At 40.5% G+C, this 17,500-nt stretch overlaps 1 protein-coding gene across 1 annotated transcript in view; it reads right to left on the bottom strand.

The window, feature by feature from the left end:
- fa2h (fatty acid 2-hydroxylase) overlaps nt 1–17,500 on the bottom strand; it is a 36,552-nt gene extending 19,052 nt beyond the window's left edge. The window contains exon 1 of the mRNA XM_074678270.1: nt 17,219–17,500. Within this exon, the coding sequence (XP_074534371.1) occupies nt 17,219–17,500 (282 nt within the window). The remainder of the gene's footprint in view (nt 1–17,218) is intronic.

Genomic DNA, 17,500 nt, shown 5'->3' on the forward strand with positions numbered 1-17,500 from the left:
TAGGTTCCTGTGATATACATATTTTCAAATCTTCAATTTGTATTTGTAGTTTTTTGTGTTTCTTTTTTTTATTTTGTATTTATTTAAATTTGATTAAAGTGTTTATTTGAAGTTTTTTCTTTTGTAAAAATAAAGTCACTAAAACATAGCGCTGTATGATAGTTTTATTTCAGTATGTAAAAACTGTTATTCGTGCTGGAATACAAGGGGCACCAGATGAAATCTTGCCTTGGTCACCAAATTGGTCACACTGAAAAAAGAAAATAGTTGGACCAACTTAAATTATTGCTTCAATTGGTCACACCTAAATAAATTAAGTTATTTGAAATGAAGTTAATAAGTTCAATCAATGCAATTGATTAAGACACATGAATTTAAGAATTTGATTGTTCTCAAATCAACATTTTGCATCAGTCCAACTTAAGGTTTTCAGTTGTTTCAACTCAATTTGTAAAACCTCAAAGTAAAATCTGACGAGGTGTTTTTATACTTACACTGTAAAAATGTGACAAGTTGAGCTTATTTAAAAGAATCTAGGAAAACAATTGCACAAAAAAAGGTTAGTAAATATGACTAATAGTGTTAGGTTGAGTTTGCTTTATGCCTACTTGTAAAGTTTACTTTACAGCCTATTGAACTGACTCAGACTGACTTCAAACCGTGAGTGAGGAGGGAATGCAGTGGATATTAGACCCAGCTATACATGAAGGTGTTGACCTGCCAAGAGCACAGGCTTTCTGTGCTCCACATGGCATGGACCTGCTGTCTGTGCCCTGTAGTATGGACTGTGTACCTGTAAGAGTAATGATAAATGAGATGTGATGATGGGCTAAAATTATGATCAGAAATGACAAACTGGGTTTTGTCTTCAGTTATATTCAAAATTACCATTACTGAGAGAGTATTTGGAGCCCTCACTGCCGTCGAGCACAGGCAGCCTATGCTGTGGAGCACAGACAGGTAGTCAGGCACCCAATGCCATGGGGCACAGCCAGGCAGCCTATTCCATGGGGCACAGCCAGGCAGTCTATGCTGTTGAGCACAGACAGACAGCCAGCGCAATGGCCCATAGACAGCTAGCTGGTGCTGGCATGGAGCACAGACACACTAGCCCTGCGTGGTATCTTAATGTGTATCAGGGGCTCATACCTACAGTGTTACCTCCTCATCCATGGTTTTCCTTTTAAGTTTTGCAGATGATTGAGTTGAAACAACTGAAAACTCTAAGTTGGATTGATGCAAAATGTTGATTTGAGAAGAATTGAAATATTTAGTTTATATGACATATTAAGTTGTGTTAATTAAACTTGTTAATTTGATTTCAAATAACTTAATTTATTTAGGTGGCACCAATTGAAACAATTCATTTTAGTTGGTCCAACTACTTCTTTTTTTTAGTTGTAGCAATGCAGAATTTCAAGTTGGTATGATCAACAAAAATACATTGGAAACCTTAACTTAAAAATATTGAGTTGGATTGATTAAAAAAATCACATCACTTCAACTAATCAAAGATTCCCTTTATACAGTGTAGGGCCGGCTCTGGGCTTATTCATACTGTTCTGAGTGGACTAGAGCCAATTTTTCCCAAACTTTCCAGACAATCCTTTTAACTAATAGAAACCATAAATCTAACATCTAGTCAACGTCAGCATCAGCAAAGCCCCTATGGGATGTTTCATATCTCAGACACACCCCATGTGACTAATGAGGCCAATGATAACTCACAATTGGGTGTGTCTCAGATACAACCCCTGGTTAGTAAACATGTCCTGAAATGAGAAAATCTTTACATTGGTCGAACAATTTTCCGACTGTAATGGTTAATAAGTGGCTTTTTGGCGAAATTAGAGAAACATGTTGAGCTACTAAGATTTTTCCTGTTTTTAAATCTTGCTAAAAACACTGATTAACAATAAATAATTAGTGCAACCATGGGTACAAAAGGCTCACAAACAGAAACATCTTATTTCCATGTGATTGTTAAACATTTATTCACACAGACTAAAGATTGATACTTTCCATTTCTCCCCTGCTGAATGCTAGACTGTACCTTTAGCTGTATGTCCACAAGGTGCCTGTATGCTTTTATTTATTCAACCTCTAACTAGAAGGGGAAATACAACATTGACCTCTTTACTGTTAAATTTTAACCCCAATTAGGCTTCAGGGTTTGTGCCATTTCCTTCATTTTTCCAGGCGTGTTCTTTATGACCGGTGATAAGGAGAAAGTAGAAGCAAAGGGCGGACAAAGTGTGGGGAGTAAACGCTGAGTTGTTTGCCCTTTGATCAGCCATCATAAAGACACATATGGTTACGGCTGACTGGTGAGGTTTTTATTTCTGGTTACATGAAGAAGTCAGCTCTGCAGAGCATGAGTATACAATAATGATTTGTTGGTTTCAAGGTATACACTGCTTTGAGGAAGATGGGCTTTCAAAACCAGAGGATATTCCCCATCATACGGCTCTTACAGTGTGAGCCGAGCAGTGACCTGATGTAAAAGGCTGTTTACATCAGTCTTTACACTCTCTGGTCTTCTGAGTCAGGGCTTGACATTAACACCCGCCAACTCACTAAATGCGTGTGAATTTCAGCAGTAGCAGGTAGCACCGCCACTCCCACTATACACTTTGGGGGTTGAATTATTTAATTGTAGTTTTCTGAAACACCATCTGAAATATTAAACCAATTGCAATATGAGACTACGAGACTACAACTCCCATGAGCACTCCCTGCACACAGTGTTTGCTCATTGGTCCATTGGTGAAAACTTTTGCTGACAGGTGCTCAGACTCCATCTCTAGCTTGGACAGCCTCACAGCTCCCTGTGCTTAACGCCTGATGTGATTTAGAGAAATAAAAGTTCACTCACGTCTTTCATCTCCATTGTAAAAAGATTTCAAGATTTGAGTCACAAACTAGCATCAAAACTCCTGTAACTTTTTTTAAATGAGGACTGTTTTTATCTTTTCAATTCATCTTCTGTACTCTTTCACCTCTTTCATTAAATGCGCTAATAAACTCCTACTTTTATGAGTTTGTCTTAATAGACTGTATATTTTCATTACATAGAAAGGCACAACCTTACTCCCTGCCTTATCAGAGCTGAATACCTGATAATGACCTATGGAGTGAATCATTTATGTAGTCTTGATTTGAAGGTGCACAGGGCTCGTTTACATTTATAAGGGTTGTAAATCTATTTTAAGTAAACTTAAGCACAGTATAGTCAGCTTTAATCATGTATAACATAATAACCAAACAACAAAATTGTGGCTAGTGAAAATACTAAGTGGCTAGTAACTCTGGGAAACCACTAGCCACAGTGGCTGGTGAGTGAAAAAGTTCATGTCAAGCCCTGTTCAAAGCATTCACATCCTAATGTTGGAGGCTGCTCCGCTCAGTGTTCACTAATCTCACTCACTCTATCTGAGACAGTTTAAGGATTAAGCATTTTGCCCAAGGACACTTTGGCATGGTGGTAGCAGGACCTGGGGGCCACATCCAGACCAACCAATCTTTTTTTTTTTTTTTCCTGATTTCAGACTGATTTCCGCTATCAGTATCAGATTGTGACACCCCAGTTGCGGGTTGAAATCCCAGTAGACCAGCAGTTCGTCCAACACTCAGACCAAAAACCATGCCACGTTCAAAGTCTCTTCAATCACCTTTCCTCTCTGTTCTGATGCTCAGTTTGAACTCCATTAGCCTGTCTTCCCTGTGTCTACATGTAATGAGCTGCTGCCCTGTGATTGGCTGATCAGAGATTTGCGTTAACGAGCAGATGAAGAGGTGAACCTGATAGAGTGTCCAGTTACGTGAGCATTATGTGACTGGCCCATAGGTGACACAAGGAGGCTTTCAATGCCCTGCCTGTGTTGCACACAACTCTCAAACATTAACCAGGTGGAAAGGTCGTATATTTATGACTGCAACAGATCCCGCTGTCGAAAAAAACGATAGTAACAAAATGGACACAAAGGAAATTAAGAATTTGGGTCACTTGTGTTGTTCTCTACATTTTACAAATGCTGGTAAAAGCATTTTGGTGGATGTTTGAGGCTGTTTGGAAGCCTTATCAGACTTTATGGTCATGTTTTATGAGTTTTTACTACAGAACATCACGAGTCATACTGATAAAAAACATATTTCACAGGAGATATTCTTCCAGTTTGATAACCAACCCTTCTTCTGGCAGAAAGACAAATTGAACCAGTCATCAAAGCATATTTGCACAGGCAACCTAAAGCATCAATGTCAAAGGGGTCAGAGGCAGGAGATCCCCTCAGAGGAACACACCCCCAGCTCAGGCGTGAGCTCAGGAAGACACCGAGAGAGTGATACACATCTGAAGTGTGTGTGGGGATGACATGCATGTCTGTGTTTGGCTCTGTGTGTGTGTGTGTGTGTGTGTGTGTGAGTGTGTGCGCACTAAGGAGAACCAGTCAAACCTGTACCACCAAGATTAGAGATTCCACCCTTGCTCCCCCTCGCTGCACCTGCCCTGGTTTGTTTGTGCTCTAATGTAGGAGGATCAGAGACGCTGTGTAGCCAGCCAGAGTATGAAGACGGTGTCATGTTACCGTGTAATTATGAAGTCAAACGCCACAGAAACACTACAACCAGCCTGACCACGCTGCCACGGGATTACTGGTGCATCTTTACGATGCTGTTCTGATCAATAATAGCTGACCTCATGGACAGGGTTTAAGTCTCAAAGTGAACAGGTCTTTGAATAAATAGTAGATCTCAGGAGTGGTTTCACATCAGATTGTCTCGGTCACCTTTAGACCAGTCTGTGAAGTTAAAATGCACCGTGTAGAAAGTGTTGGGATAGTTGGTGCTGAGGCTTGGGTATTAACTGGTCAGAGACATGGATCAGACAAAGCATCTGAAATACAGTTCCTCTTTTGGTTTTCTAACAGGAACATAAATCCATCAGGATTAAACCTCAGTCCACAGTCTGCGGGAACCTGCTGTCTCAGTCTCACGTTATGTCATGTATGACACAGTGTGTCAACAAAGGAGAGCGGTGGATGCAGCAAGCAGACAGCTGACAAACTGACAGGATCAGAGGTCTCCGTCTGTCTCTGGCTCCTCATGAAATCTAGACAAGAGTTTAAAATTCTTCATCTGATTTACAAAGCTCTTAATGCCATCAGGCCATCCTATCTTAAAGAGCTCATTGCGCTTATCGTATTATCGTATTATCTCTAGGAGTAGTCTGGGAGGTGGGGCCTTTAGTGATCAGGCTCCTCTTCAAGGGAATCATCTTCCAGCAAGGGTCCAGGAGGCAGACACCCCCTATATTTTCAGGAGCAGGCTTCAAACGTTCCTTTTTGATGAAGCTTATACTTAGAGCTGGACCAGGTTTGGACCAGCTTGTAGTTATGCTGCTATAGGCTCAAGCTTGGTTAATGCTTGGTCTGCGAGGTCCATGGAGCTTCATGCGGACAAACAATGTCATTTTAGCAGTCATGCCTAGGGAGGGGTACTGAATTAGGTACTTTTATAGGTACCGACCAAATCCTGTTAAAGTACCAGGTGCCAATTCACATAAAATCAAAAGGCATCAGGCACCATGTTTAGGCACCAAAAGGCACCATGTTTAGGTACCTAAATGCATCCTTGTGACTGTGAGGGAGTGGAAGAGTAGGTGCATTGGTACATTGAAGAATAAACATGTTAAATTGAAATATGTATATCTATTATTATTAAACAAATTGGTATTTGCTACCACATAAACACAAAAAAGTACTGAAAATTGGTACCGTTGAGTACCGGTACCGATTGCCAGTTACTGTATCGTTTAAAATGTGAAAGGTACCCATCTTTGGTCGGAACCCCTCACGCCATGCTTTTTAAGTCGAAAATTTCCACATCACACACTTCTGAAACTTTCACCTGCTGCACGGAGAGGAGCGGAGGAAAGAGAGCTCCAGGTGTCCTAAGCCCTGTTTACCAGATATTCTAGTTTAGATCATTGGGAAACGGCACAAGATGTGTGCTGTACTGAGACAAAACAGAACTGAACCGCTTGGTGGAAATGGAGTTTTGGTGAAATATATCTGGTGTTAAACTGTGGCCACACTCGGCAGAGAAGAGTTATTGTTAAAAAAAAATGTTATAAACAGTGTAAACAACATCTTCTCTAGTTTGGTCCCGTGGTCCATTTGGGATACACTGACCCCTACAGTTTGGGAATTGACTCCATATAGAGTGTTAAAAAGTGTAAAAGTGACACGTTTTCTCGTGCTAATTCCACACGTCTGATTTCATGCATCATGCTCATGTGGAAAGCATTACTCAGACCACTGAATGACACTGAGCTGTTCCCCTCAGTGCGTCCCCAACTTCAAATCTCATTAAATTCACTGAGCATGGATCTTTCTGGAAGTCCCTGAATTCTCTTGTCTTGTCATGGCCTACTGCAGTGAACTTGCCAGACTGCAGCTGCTACGACAATTAACAGTCGCATTATTACCGTCTTCATCATCATCATCATCATCACTACAATGCAAGTTTTAAACTCTCTAATCCACAGAGGTGTATACTTTGGCTTTTTTGCCTTGAGTGGACACTCACTGAACTGCTGTTTTAAGCACTTCTGCACAGGAAAAGAAAAAAAAAAAAACCTCTGCAGTTTTCATCCAGAAGTCACGACTGGAATGTGCACAGACACTCTCGTGCACATTCCAGTCATGAGCAGCAGGGAGCGGCATGTTTTAGATGCATCCAGCGAGCATGTGAAATGTCCAATGTTAGATATTAAAAGTTATTCACACTCCTGCAGCATCCAAAGAGATTAGCTCCTCTTATTCAGGTGGCTCAGTCCTCTGGCGCTCTAGCTCATGTTGTCACAGTGTGATGATGCAGCATCCTGTCTGACGATACAGGGTGTCAGTAGTCTCTTTACAACTTCAAAAAAATATTACAAAAGCAATTGAACAGACAAATTTGTTTAAGTTGTTACAAAATAAACAAAAGAACTGATTAAAAACTCTGATAGCTGCTGAGCTCATAGATTAAATCTGAGGAGATCTCATCAATGGCCTCTGTGATATATTCTCCCCTCTTAAAGTTTGTGCTTCTCTCGTTGCATTACAGACAGAGAACCTGCCTCATTCCTGTTTCCTAATAAAGTCAGAATAGCTTTCTGCCCTTTTTTCTCCTGGAGGCTAAAAATTTTACTCAGCGAACATTAAGTGTTCGTCCCTGCCATAAGTGACAGCAGCAAAAAGAGACGCCTGCAGGGAGCAAAAAGCAGACGTTTGTTCCTGCTGTAAACTCCAAGTTAAATATCTCTTGCTGCCCATTGTGTAGAGCTGTTTGCTGATGGTTTATCCACAGAGCACATGAGGTGACGTTCACGCAGCTTTCAGGACTTCAGTCAGGTCGTACTGGATGCAGAATATCTGTGGTAGAAATGCTGCACATGCCATCTCCACCTGGCTCGTCTTAGGTGTGTCTGAGAATCTTGTCAGTTTCGTCCACACCCACCAAATGTTTGTTTTGAAACACTTCCTGAGTGTCTAGTGTTATATGTGTACCTCCTGCACCATGAGCTAACAGCTAATATTCACAGGTACAGTGAGCAGACAGCTCCACTGGGCCTGTAGGCTGCACAAAACACCATACATCGCTACATCCAGGTGATGTAACAGAGTGATGGATGAACCACAGACATTACAATTAATCATTACTCTACTATATTATTAATCTGAAATATTTCCTTATATTTGTGTGGTAAAAACTTATTCATATAACAAAAACAGTTACCTACTACATCAAGACATTCAAAATACTTAATAGGATGAAACAAAAGTTAAATATTCTACTATTCAGGTCCTATCAGGGGTGGGGGACTTAAGTAAGTGAGTAAGTAAGTAAATAAGTAGTAAGATTTATTCAGTCTTTATACATAATACAATATTTTTCACAAGAAAGACATTCTAAACAAACCAACATTTTGGAACAAACCAAAGTTCCTGTATTACGTTTTGACTGAAAGGCACAGGCAGAAGCAGGACGCTTATCAGGGCCTGGCCTACGTTTTTAACAAAATTTAACAACAAAAAACAGATATTAGAGAAAATCAACAGTATTATTGTGAAAAACAGTTAAAATTTTCAAAAACAACTTTACAAACCATTTTCTAAAAATATAAAAAGGTTATATTTGCATCATTTTACAGTTTAACCCTAACAACAGAAACATGTCACCTTATTAGACCTTTCTTCGCTTCTGAACAGAAAACTTGCAAACACCTCTTAAATCAAAGTGGGTCTCCCGAATTGAAAACATTTTGAACAGCATCTGGAGGTGAATTTAGCTTTAAGGTAAACATTATGAGCATTATTCTGTAATAAAACAAGTCAGAAAATGTCATAACATGGCTCAGTGTGAGCATAATAATCTGTCTTATTGATAATGTGTTACAGCTCTTTTTTGTAAAACAACAGTTGACTTTGTGTGTGTTTTATATGTAGATACCCACAATCCTACACACTAAGACATGTAGGGAACAATAAGTGAATAGTAGATTATTTTTGATGCCTTATAAATAGACATGCACTGATCAATCAGTGGCAATTTCCTTAATTTTGGGGGGTTGGTGATCGGCCCATCCTTACAAATGGATCTAATCTTACAGACCTCTGGAAAGGTCTGACAGCCAGCCATTATTGCTTTTTGCTCTGAGACCTAAAACTCAGGGCACTTTATTGGTTGTTTAGGTTAAAACATAAAGATTTTATTTTTTGTTGTTATTTTATTGTTTTCAATAAAATAAGACTGGAACATTGAAGGTAAATGCTGTCAGTTATAAAAAATAAAAATCGGTATTGGCCCAAATTGGTATCAGCAGGTCAGGCTTTTTAAAGATCAGTGATCAGCCATAAAATTGTGATTGGTGTACCCTTCATGATAATTTAAAAAACATCTAGATTTTGACCAATTTGCCAATGACTTTGAGATTTTACCTTTAATATAATCAATATGTTGTTTCCATGTTAACTTACTAACAATCACAACTTAAAGAAATTTTGTTTGAAAGACTCTCTCAATGCCAACATTACTAATCTGAATTGTAATACTAACATGTTTGTCATTTTGCTTTCCAAAAAGCATGAATTAAGTTTTTAAATACAGATTTGGGTTGCAAATTTGAGAACTTGTGACAGGTGACTTGAAAGGCTTGGCTTCTTTGATTTAAATATTTGCATTTTGTTTAAGTTAAATTCCATCAGAAATTATGTATTATTTTGAAACATCGTCGCCTGATTTTATGGTGTAGTACACTCAGCACAGACTAACAGGGGCCATCACAGGATCAAGAATGGTCCAGTTTGGCTTCAAAGATTATGATGTCCTGAGAGCTGCCAACACTCATGCATTGGCCGTGAGACACGCCCAACTGGTCGGCTTCATATACTCTTATGCCAAACCCTCGATTTGTCAAGCTGAAGTGTTTGTCTTCAGCAAAAGAGAAAAATCCATGCTGTTATTTATCTACAAGCTGAGCTATGGCTTAGAGTGACATGTGCCACCCATGATCGAGTAGTTAGGCCTTTATAGCTAGCTTCAAAGCAACCGAGGGGGTGGAGCACGGATCTCATTACGTCAAAACCAGAACTAGAGAGGGAATGTTTTACTATCGAGATGAGTTATTTTCTGTTTGAGATTTACCAGGTTCAGTGAATGCATCACCCACAATGGGTTCAGCGCCTGGATTAGGTCTGAGGGTCTCTTTTGCAGATGCTGTGATACCAATTAAAGCCTTGATAATAATTATTGCTTTAAAAAGAGTGACATGACCACCACAACACCCAACTTCATCTATCACTACAAAACCCACAAAAGAAACGTAAGCTATGTGTGTCTTTTAGCTAGCTGTTACAGCTGTTAGTAAGCTAACATCTGCTAACACAAACTAGCTTTAACAAGCTAACTTAAGTATATATTTTCTGAATAAAATGTGCAGTAAAAGTGCCTTAAGCTAACGTATTTGCTTCTCAGATGGGTCAAACATTAACTAGAAAGGCTAGTTTGCTTAGATGAGTTCTACCGTAGCTTTTTAAGCTAACATTAAGTTTAAGATTTGCATAGACACACTGAGACAGATGCACTGACAGGCTGTGGGGAAATGACATGACCCTCCTGAAGGAGAAGTGAGTAGTTAAGTAAGTTAGGTAAGTGTTAGCAGGCTGTAATAGTTTAATTTATTGTTAATGCTGAAATAAAACTTAGCTTGTGTATCACTGTGCTTACTGACTTCAATATGGAGACTTGGGTTGATCAATAGATTTTGGTACGACTTAACTTGTGACTTGCTTGATTTTCACCACTGTGACTTGGAACTTGCTTGCAATCTGACCATGAGTGACATTTCATCAAGATCAGGTACAAAAAGACACAACCCAAAGTCTCAATTTATAATTAAAAGTTATAAAATGTTTGGTTTATCAAGGATACAGCAACGTTTCACCAATATTTAAGCTGTATATAATATCCTCCTTTATTTTTATGTCACTATAACACAGCAGATGAGAACAAATACAACCATAAACTCACGGTACAGTTAGTAATAGATTATCCATCCTATTCCCTGAGCCTTACTCTCTTTCCTTCCACAGGTTAACCAGGTATCAAGGGGAGCCACCAGAGGCCTGAACCTGAGTGCATAAATGCGGTGTCTGCAGTCTCTATGGTAGCAAAGGTAAACAACGTGCTGGGTAATGTATCACCAGGGTGATAACCTCCGAACATCTCTTTAGAGTCATAAAAGAGGTAGTTAAGCATAAAGGGGTGGAGGTTTGTGGGAGGGGGTTGTCATGTGAAATGATGGTGTGGTGTAAAGTTTATTGTCATAAAATCATGTTTTGTCGTGTCAGGCCTGTGTTCAGTGTCTGAAAACGGAGCAGAACCAATCGATCAAAGCAGGAGTGGTAGCATTGTCAGATGTTAAGAGTAAGTTCCTCCCCCATCCCTTTCCCTCTTCACCACTTTTCATTTGCTTGTTTGAAAAACTATGACTTCACAGAGCAAGGTCCGAGCAGATGAAAGTCTGCATTGTAGGGCTGCACCACTTATCAACATCCACCATAAAAGCTCTGCGGTGGACTCTAACCTGAGAGTTCCTACCCCGTCCAACTCTATAACTCTTTACGCGCTCAATCCTCAACATTTTACCCAGCTCATCCTGAAGACACTTTACTCACTGTTAGGCTCATTTTCTGCATTAAGCCTTGTTCAACTGAGCTAATCTGCACTACACCCATTGTTCATTTAGTCACTGACAATCATTGTCTTGTGATTTCACTGAGGTATGTGGTGGTAACTGCAAGACACAAGCCAGCCATGGAGCACGGTAGGCCGACATAAAACCACGTGTAACCTCACTTCTATGGGAACATTTCATCGTTCAGCCAAATGAAGAAGTACAACGAAATAAATCTGCATCATAAGGAAGCCTCTAAAGCAAAATTATAAATGTAAGAAGAGGTTTCACCAAGTATCCTATCATTCAGCTTTAGACTCCTTCAATGTATATCAACAGTTACAGCTGCCCAAATTTTGGCAACATAACTATAATGGGCTGGGTGCCAAACACTGGTTCTTTAAGGCGCCAACCAAAATGTTTCCGTAGTACGTGGTACATGCGGTCACAGCATGCACAGTGTTGCCAACTTTGCTATATTCAGTGACTTTTCAGACCCCTCCAGCAACTTCTCTTCAAAAAAGCAAGTAGCGACAAATCTAGCGACCCTCACAGACAGACAAGTCCTACTCATTTGCAGCGGTTCCTCCAAGCTGCAGTCACAGCAGGTGACTTTTTTTTTAGGTGAGAAAACTGCTCTGAGTGGAAAAACATAAACCCTGTGAAATACTTGTGATTTGTTGTTTTGATTTGTTGAAATCTAATTTTCTATTTGTTAGAATTGATGTGTTAGAATAAAATTGATATCAAAAGAAATATGGTTCAGGAAAACTTTTTGACTGACACTCAGCTCTATACAATGGTTTGCCAAACAAAGAGGTCAACCACCAAAAGTAAAACTTTTACCTAAAAAGGCCTAGGTCTCAATAAAAACGTGATAGTTTGATAATATACAGTAATTTAAGCGTGAACATAAAATCTGTTTCTGTTAATCATCATTTAGACTTCTTATTATTTACTCTCCATATTAGGTCCTAAGTGTCATATTTAATCATAACCTCAGCTTCAAACCAACTTTTTTTTTAACCAACTCCACAAAGTCAAAACTGGGTTCAGAGTTTCATCAGTTAATATGACTTATTTAGAGTCAGACCTGGTTAAAAGAGGCTGAGACAGACATCACTGATGTTTCAATTTAAAGTGTGACCCTGTTAACCCTCCATGGCTGAACGAATCATATTTGATATGAGATCATCCGCACACTTTAGAAATAATGTCTAAATTTTCACTAATTTTTTAAAATAAGTATTTTCAACATTGTAAGAATGCATATTGACTAAAAACTTTATTTAAAAAGCTGTCAGAACCACCAAATTTATCAAATGTGGTGTAAAAACATGTATCATTAAAAAAATAGTACAGCAATACTTATTTGTGGATTTTGTTATAAGGGTATATAAACATCTCAGATTCAAAAAATAATAATAATTTTGTGGCTATTTCTGACGGGTCGGCAAACTGGCACACTCAGCTGAAGGTCTCAAGTTAGTGTGGTCACACTTTACTCTAAAACACCTGCTGCTCTGTAACAATCAAAGTTTAGTTAAAATTTAGGTGTTGTATCTGCTCTGACAACTTAACAAGTAACAAACAGACATTTCTATGCCGTTGACAATTTCACAGTTCAAAGAAAGATCATTAGTCTGAGCTAAAGGCTGCTCTTGATGATGTGATGACGTGGGCTGTGAAGGAGTCTGTGGATGCAGAGCCAGGTAACACAAACATGTCCAAGTGTCAGTAAGTATTTAGCAAATTAAGGTCCATGTTCGTGGTTCATTTTAATAAATTGAGCTGACGATCAGATTAATCAGTCTGTACAGCTCTCCATCCCTCACACAGAAAACTGTAACCAAACTGTTGTCTGTCCTTTTTAAATGCAGATAAGCCAGTCTCAAGAGACTCTTTCAGCCCAGCACTGACAGGATGTTCATTAACCTCCAGACTTCATGACTTAGGAGCTACAACATAAGCCATGATCCTGCTTCTTCTTCTTCTCTGTTGTGATGTTGACCCTTTACATCTTTGGTCAGTGTGGAAAAAAGGCTGACAGAGAGAAAAGTGACCAAAAAAAAAGACACAACATCCCATTTTCGGGGCCGCTATGAGTCTGCACGCTGATGTCTGTTCACAGGACTTGAAGCGTCATTGTGATTTCAGATGTACAGTCACTGGTCCTTTTCTGTGTGTGTAAACAGAACTGGGTTAACACTAATGGAGTAATTTCATGATGAGCTATCTGTTAAATGACCGTCTTTAGGATTAACTCTAATCTGTGGGGTTGTTAATTTCTTTAAGCACCATCTATAACAGTACTGTTCTCTCCTGAGCCTTCTCCTGTCATCATGGGTCAGTCACATTTTTACAACTTCTCATTTTAGCCCCGTACAGACTGTCTAAGCTCCCAGGCTCAGCAGCATGTCTTATAAATTTGGATAAAAACTTAAGAATAAAAAGCTTCCTAAAGTTTTTTACAGTGAGTCAAGTTTTCCAAAACATGCTTTGTGTGTAACTACACAGGTGGTGCTGTGGGTGTAACAGTGTTGGAGACAAAAGCCCCATTTCCACCAAGCAGTCTGGTTTAGATCAGTGTAAGCTGGATGCTAATAGCTGCATCAGTTAAATAACAGTGCGACACAGTGTACCCCGTTAATAACGAAGAAGAAAAACATGACATAGTAAACAGAGAGCAAAGATGGAAGACATCCAGAAGTTCACCTTCTTTGTGATTGTCATGTAGCTCTTTGATACAAAGAACAATCAAACGTTGATGCAGAGAAGACTGTGTGCCGCCAGGAGAAATACAGCAGCCACTGTCACGCGGTAAGTGACGATTCTTTCGTCCAATCAACAGTCTGCAGTGCTGTAGCTCCACCTTCTGGGATCAGATCAGTTTAGTCTGGCACCCAGATGGAAGGGTCCCAAAAAGTGGGACTTGGTTATTGGTTATTTGGGGATCTGTTCCAGGATCAGTCAGTGGAAACGCCATAAAATGTGTGCTGTGCCGAGACAAACTGAACTGAACCTCTTGGTGGAAACGGGGCTAAAGTAGTGACTGCAGAGTTCCTTTTTAGCTTGGATGGTGTGATGTGTCAGATCAGGTGTTCAGGATTACCACAAAGATGTGGAAAGGAATTAAGTGTTTTTGCTCTCAAAGGGAGAAAATTGAGTTATTATGCTGATTTACAGGACTGGCCTCTTAAGATCTGACTGGGCCTTTTACCATCCATCCATTCATTTTCTGAACCACTTATCCTGTTCAGGGTTGCAGGTGGCTGGAGCCTATCCCAGCTGTCATTGGGCGAGAGGCGGGGTACACCCTGGACTGGTCACCTGTCAATCTCAGGGCTGACACAGAGGCAGACAACCATTCACACACACCAAATTTAGAGTGACCAATTAACCTGATGAGCATGTTTTTGGACAGTGGGAGGAAGCCGGAGGACCCGGAGAGAACTCACATATGCACGGGGAGAACATGCAAACTCCACACAGAAAGGCCTACAGGCCAAGGTGGGGACTTGAATCGGTGACCTTTTTGCTGTGAGGCTGCAGCACTACCTGTTGCGCCACCGTGCAGCCCCAGCCTCTTACCAATTAAACATTTGTTGTAAAAAAAAAAAAAAAAGTCCAGAATGCAAGAACAGAAACATGTGGGACTAAAAATGTTGTTTGCAGGTCAAAATCATCTGAATTTGAAAAACAACCCAGATCCTGATCCTGACATAAAAACATCCTGTCATATTTCCCCATATCGCCCCCTAATGGAGAACATGTCCCTTGGTCAGAAGCAGATTTTGCTTATGTTCATGTAACACTGCAGAAAACTGACTACTGATCATCTGGCATCAAGAGACGCCTGAGGGACAGGTGAGCTTTGATTTCATCAATCAAAACACTAAAAGAAAAAGTTCACAGATAGAGCATTCAGAAGTTACTTTAAAAAAAACATGTCAGTTAAAAATGCTATGAAGAGGATCTGTTTTAATTGGACTCCCTTGCCACCCTCTGGCCCGGAGTCACACACACACTGCCGTAAATTACTTTTAGTGAGGCGTGTGTTCGTTTTGTAGTAGTCGGCTATATGTAGCGCTATCGGCAGCCCTGTGCTCTGACGTATCTGTAGGCTAACGTGAAAACAAGTAAACACTGTCAGGTTGTTTGTAGTTTAATAGCTGTCTATAATAGCGCCTCTGACAGCTCGGTGCTCAGAAACATGTCTGTAATGTGTAACGTTAGTGAATCCTGGTTATGTCCTGCCAGTCATCTACCAATCAGAGCTAACGTAACCTCACTCTTCATTTTATTGATAGACTCTCAAGTTTGAACAGACCACTGCAGAATAACTGCTGACTGTGGGTTGGAATCAACATTAGCACAAACAGATTAGCTCCTGTGTTAGCATTTAGCTCGTGCTCTATCTCTCTCCTGTTTATCTTTCTTCTGCTCTTCTGTCCTTTTTCTGTCTGACAGTTAGGCTCCAGTGTCCACCATCACTACAAAATTAATCACAGACATCACTTTCAGCTGAGAGAAACACGGATCTCTTTTCTCATCGCTAAACTTTGTCAGCTGACGTGGTATTGTCATAGAGACTTAGACATGCTGTAAAGAAGAAGCTATGAAGTACCATTTCGATATAACCTATATTGGCGCTAATAATCTCATTTCAAAGTGTGGATTATGATCAGGCATATAGGGAGAAGAGAGACTTTTTCAAGATCACTTAGAAACTCCGCACAATCCCTTTAATCAGGAAATCAAATGTCTCCCTCTTTGGAAAACGTTTATAACTGTTGTTTAACCATCATCACATCGCTTCCTCCGCCATATTGTCAAGTCTTACACTGTCCATGCCTGAATGTTTACAAAAATGCTGGGTGAGATCTGATTTTAATTCCTCAATTGTCAATCATTTTGTGGAATCAAGAACTAGAAAATTTATTAATGTTTAATTTATAGATTCAAAGTCACATTCTGAGAAAAAAGCTGTTTTCTTTCAGTCAATGAGCTTAAACTTGTCTTGTGACATCCATCCATTGTCTTCCTGCAGAAGGACGTGTTTGTGTGGAAAATCTAATAACTGAGAGAGCAATAAAAGAGTCCAAAAGTCCTGAGCTTTATGGTTATTACTGGGGGATGACTGGAAAAAACACTCTGGATAGATCGAGCACTTTGAGTACACGTCACTCACAGGGTGGCAAGGCATGTAAATGTCAACTCTGCAGCAGGAGATTTATGCAAAGTGTGTGCTTCTCCTTCCTCACACACACACACACACACACACAGAAAGAAGCTGGATGTGGATTCTTCCCACATCAAAGCCAGCTGAACCTAAGGTGACATAATAAACCAGTTTCTCTCTCTCTGTAAAACACACACACACACAAACACACACACTTTGAATCATTTATCAACACCAACCCCACCAGCCCACCCAACAAGGACAACTCCTTAGGTTTACTGTATCACCTGCACACTTCTCCCTGAAAGGCCCCTCCTTGACTTTTCCACTCCGCAGCTCCGTCCTTACAATCAATACATCAGTGACTCACAGAGCCAACAGGGCACTACAACACACAGGGTTCCCCTACCTATGTCATGTTTCAGCCCAGCTGATGTTAACATGGTGGATGAGATATGATCAATTAAACACATGAAGTCAAGTGCCACAAATTCCCAAATGACGTCTGCGTCCCACAGGACAGAAATTTCCACTCATGACCCGAGCGGCGCAACATGCCCTACCTCTGGTGAAGGATTATGTCCAATAGGGGAATAAGAAAATTAATAAACTAAAGTAATAGTGACTCATCTTTCCCATGTGTCCATTAATACTTCTGTTATTTTCTTATAATAAGGAAAAAGGCGCAGACGATCCTGCTCAGACCTAAACCTGTGTTTTCTGTGCCCTGGAGACAGCAGCATAAAACCTGCTCAGCTGTGTGTGTCTGTGTGTGTGTCTGTGTGTGTATCAGTAACCCCAGGCTCTCTCTCTACCTGTGCCTCGTCGGTGTCGTTGTCTTTTCCCAGCTCTCCAATGTAGTACTGCTCCAGCCACCGCCGGGCGTTGTCGGAGTGCCGGTGTGGGGGCCCCTCAAGCTCCGGGCTTATGTCCTTGCCTGACCGGCGGAGTATGAGCGCCTCCCCGCCCGGGTGCATGCGTAAGAAAGCGGTCACATCGTACACCCTGGTCCCCTGAAGCACCCAGCATGAGTCCTTGGTGCAGTGACGGGCCACTTCCCCCTCACTGAAGAACCTGGGGGACGTCAGAGGAGACAT

This window comes from Halichoeres trimaculatus, unplaced genomic scaffold (assembly GCF_033239565.1).
Source record: "Halichoeres trimaculatus isolate MK-OKI-2021-1 unplaced genomic scaffold, fHalTri1.1 fHalTri1_scaffold_10, whole genome shotgun sequence".
Lineage (NCBI taxonomy): Eukaryota > Metazoa > Chordata > Actinopteri > Labriformes > Labridae > Halichoeres > Halichoeres trimaculatus.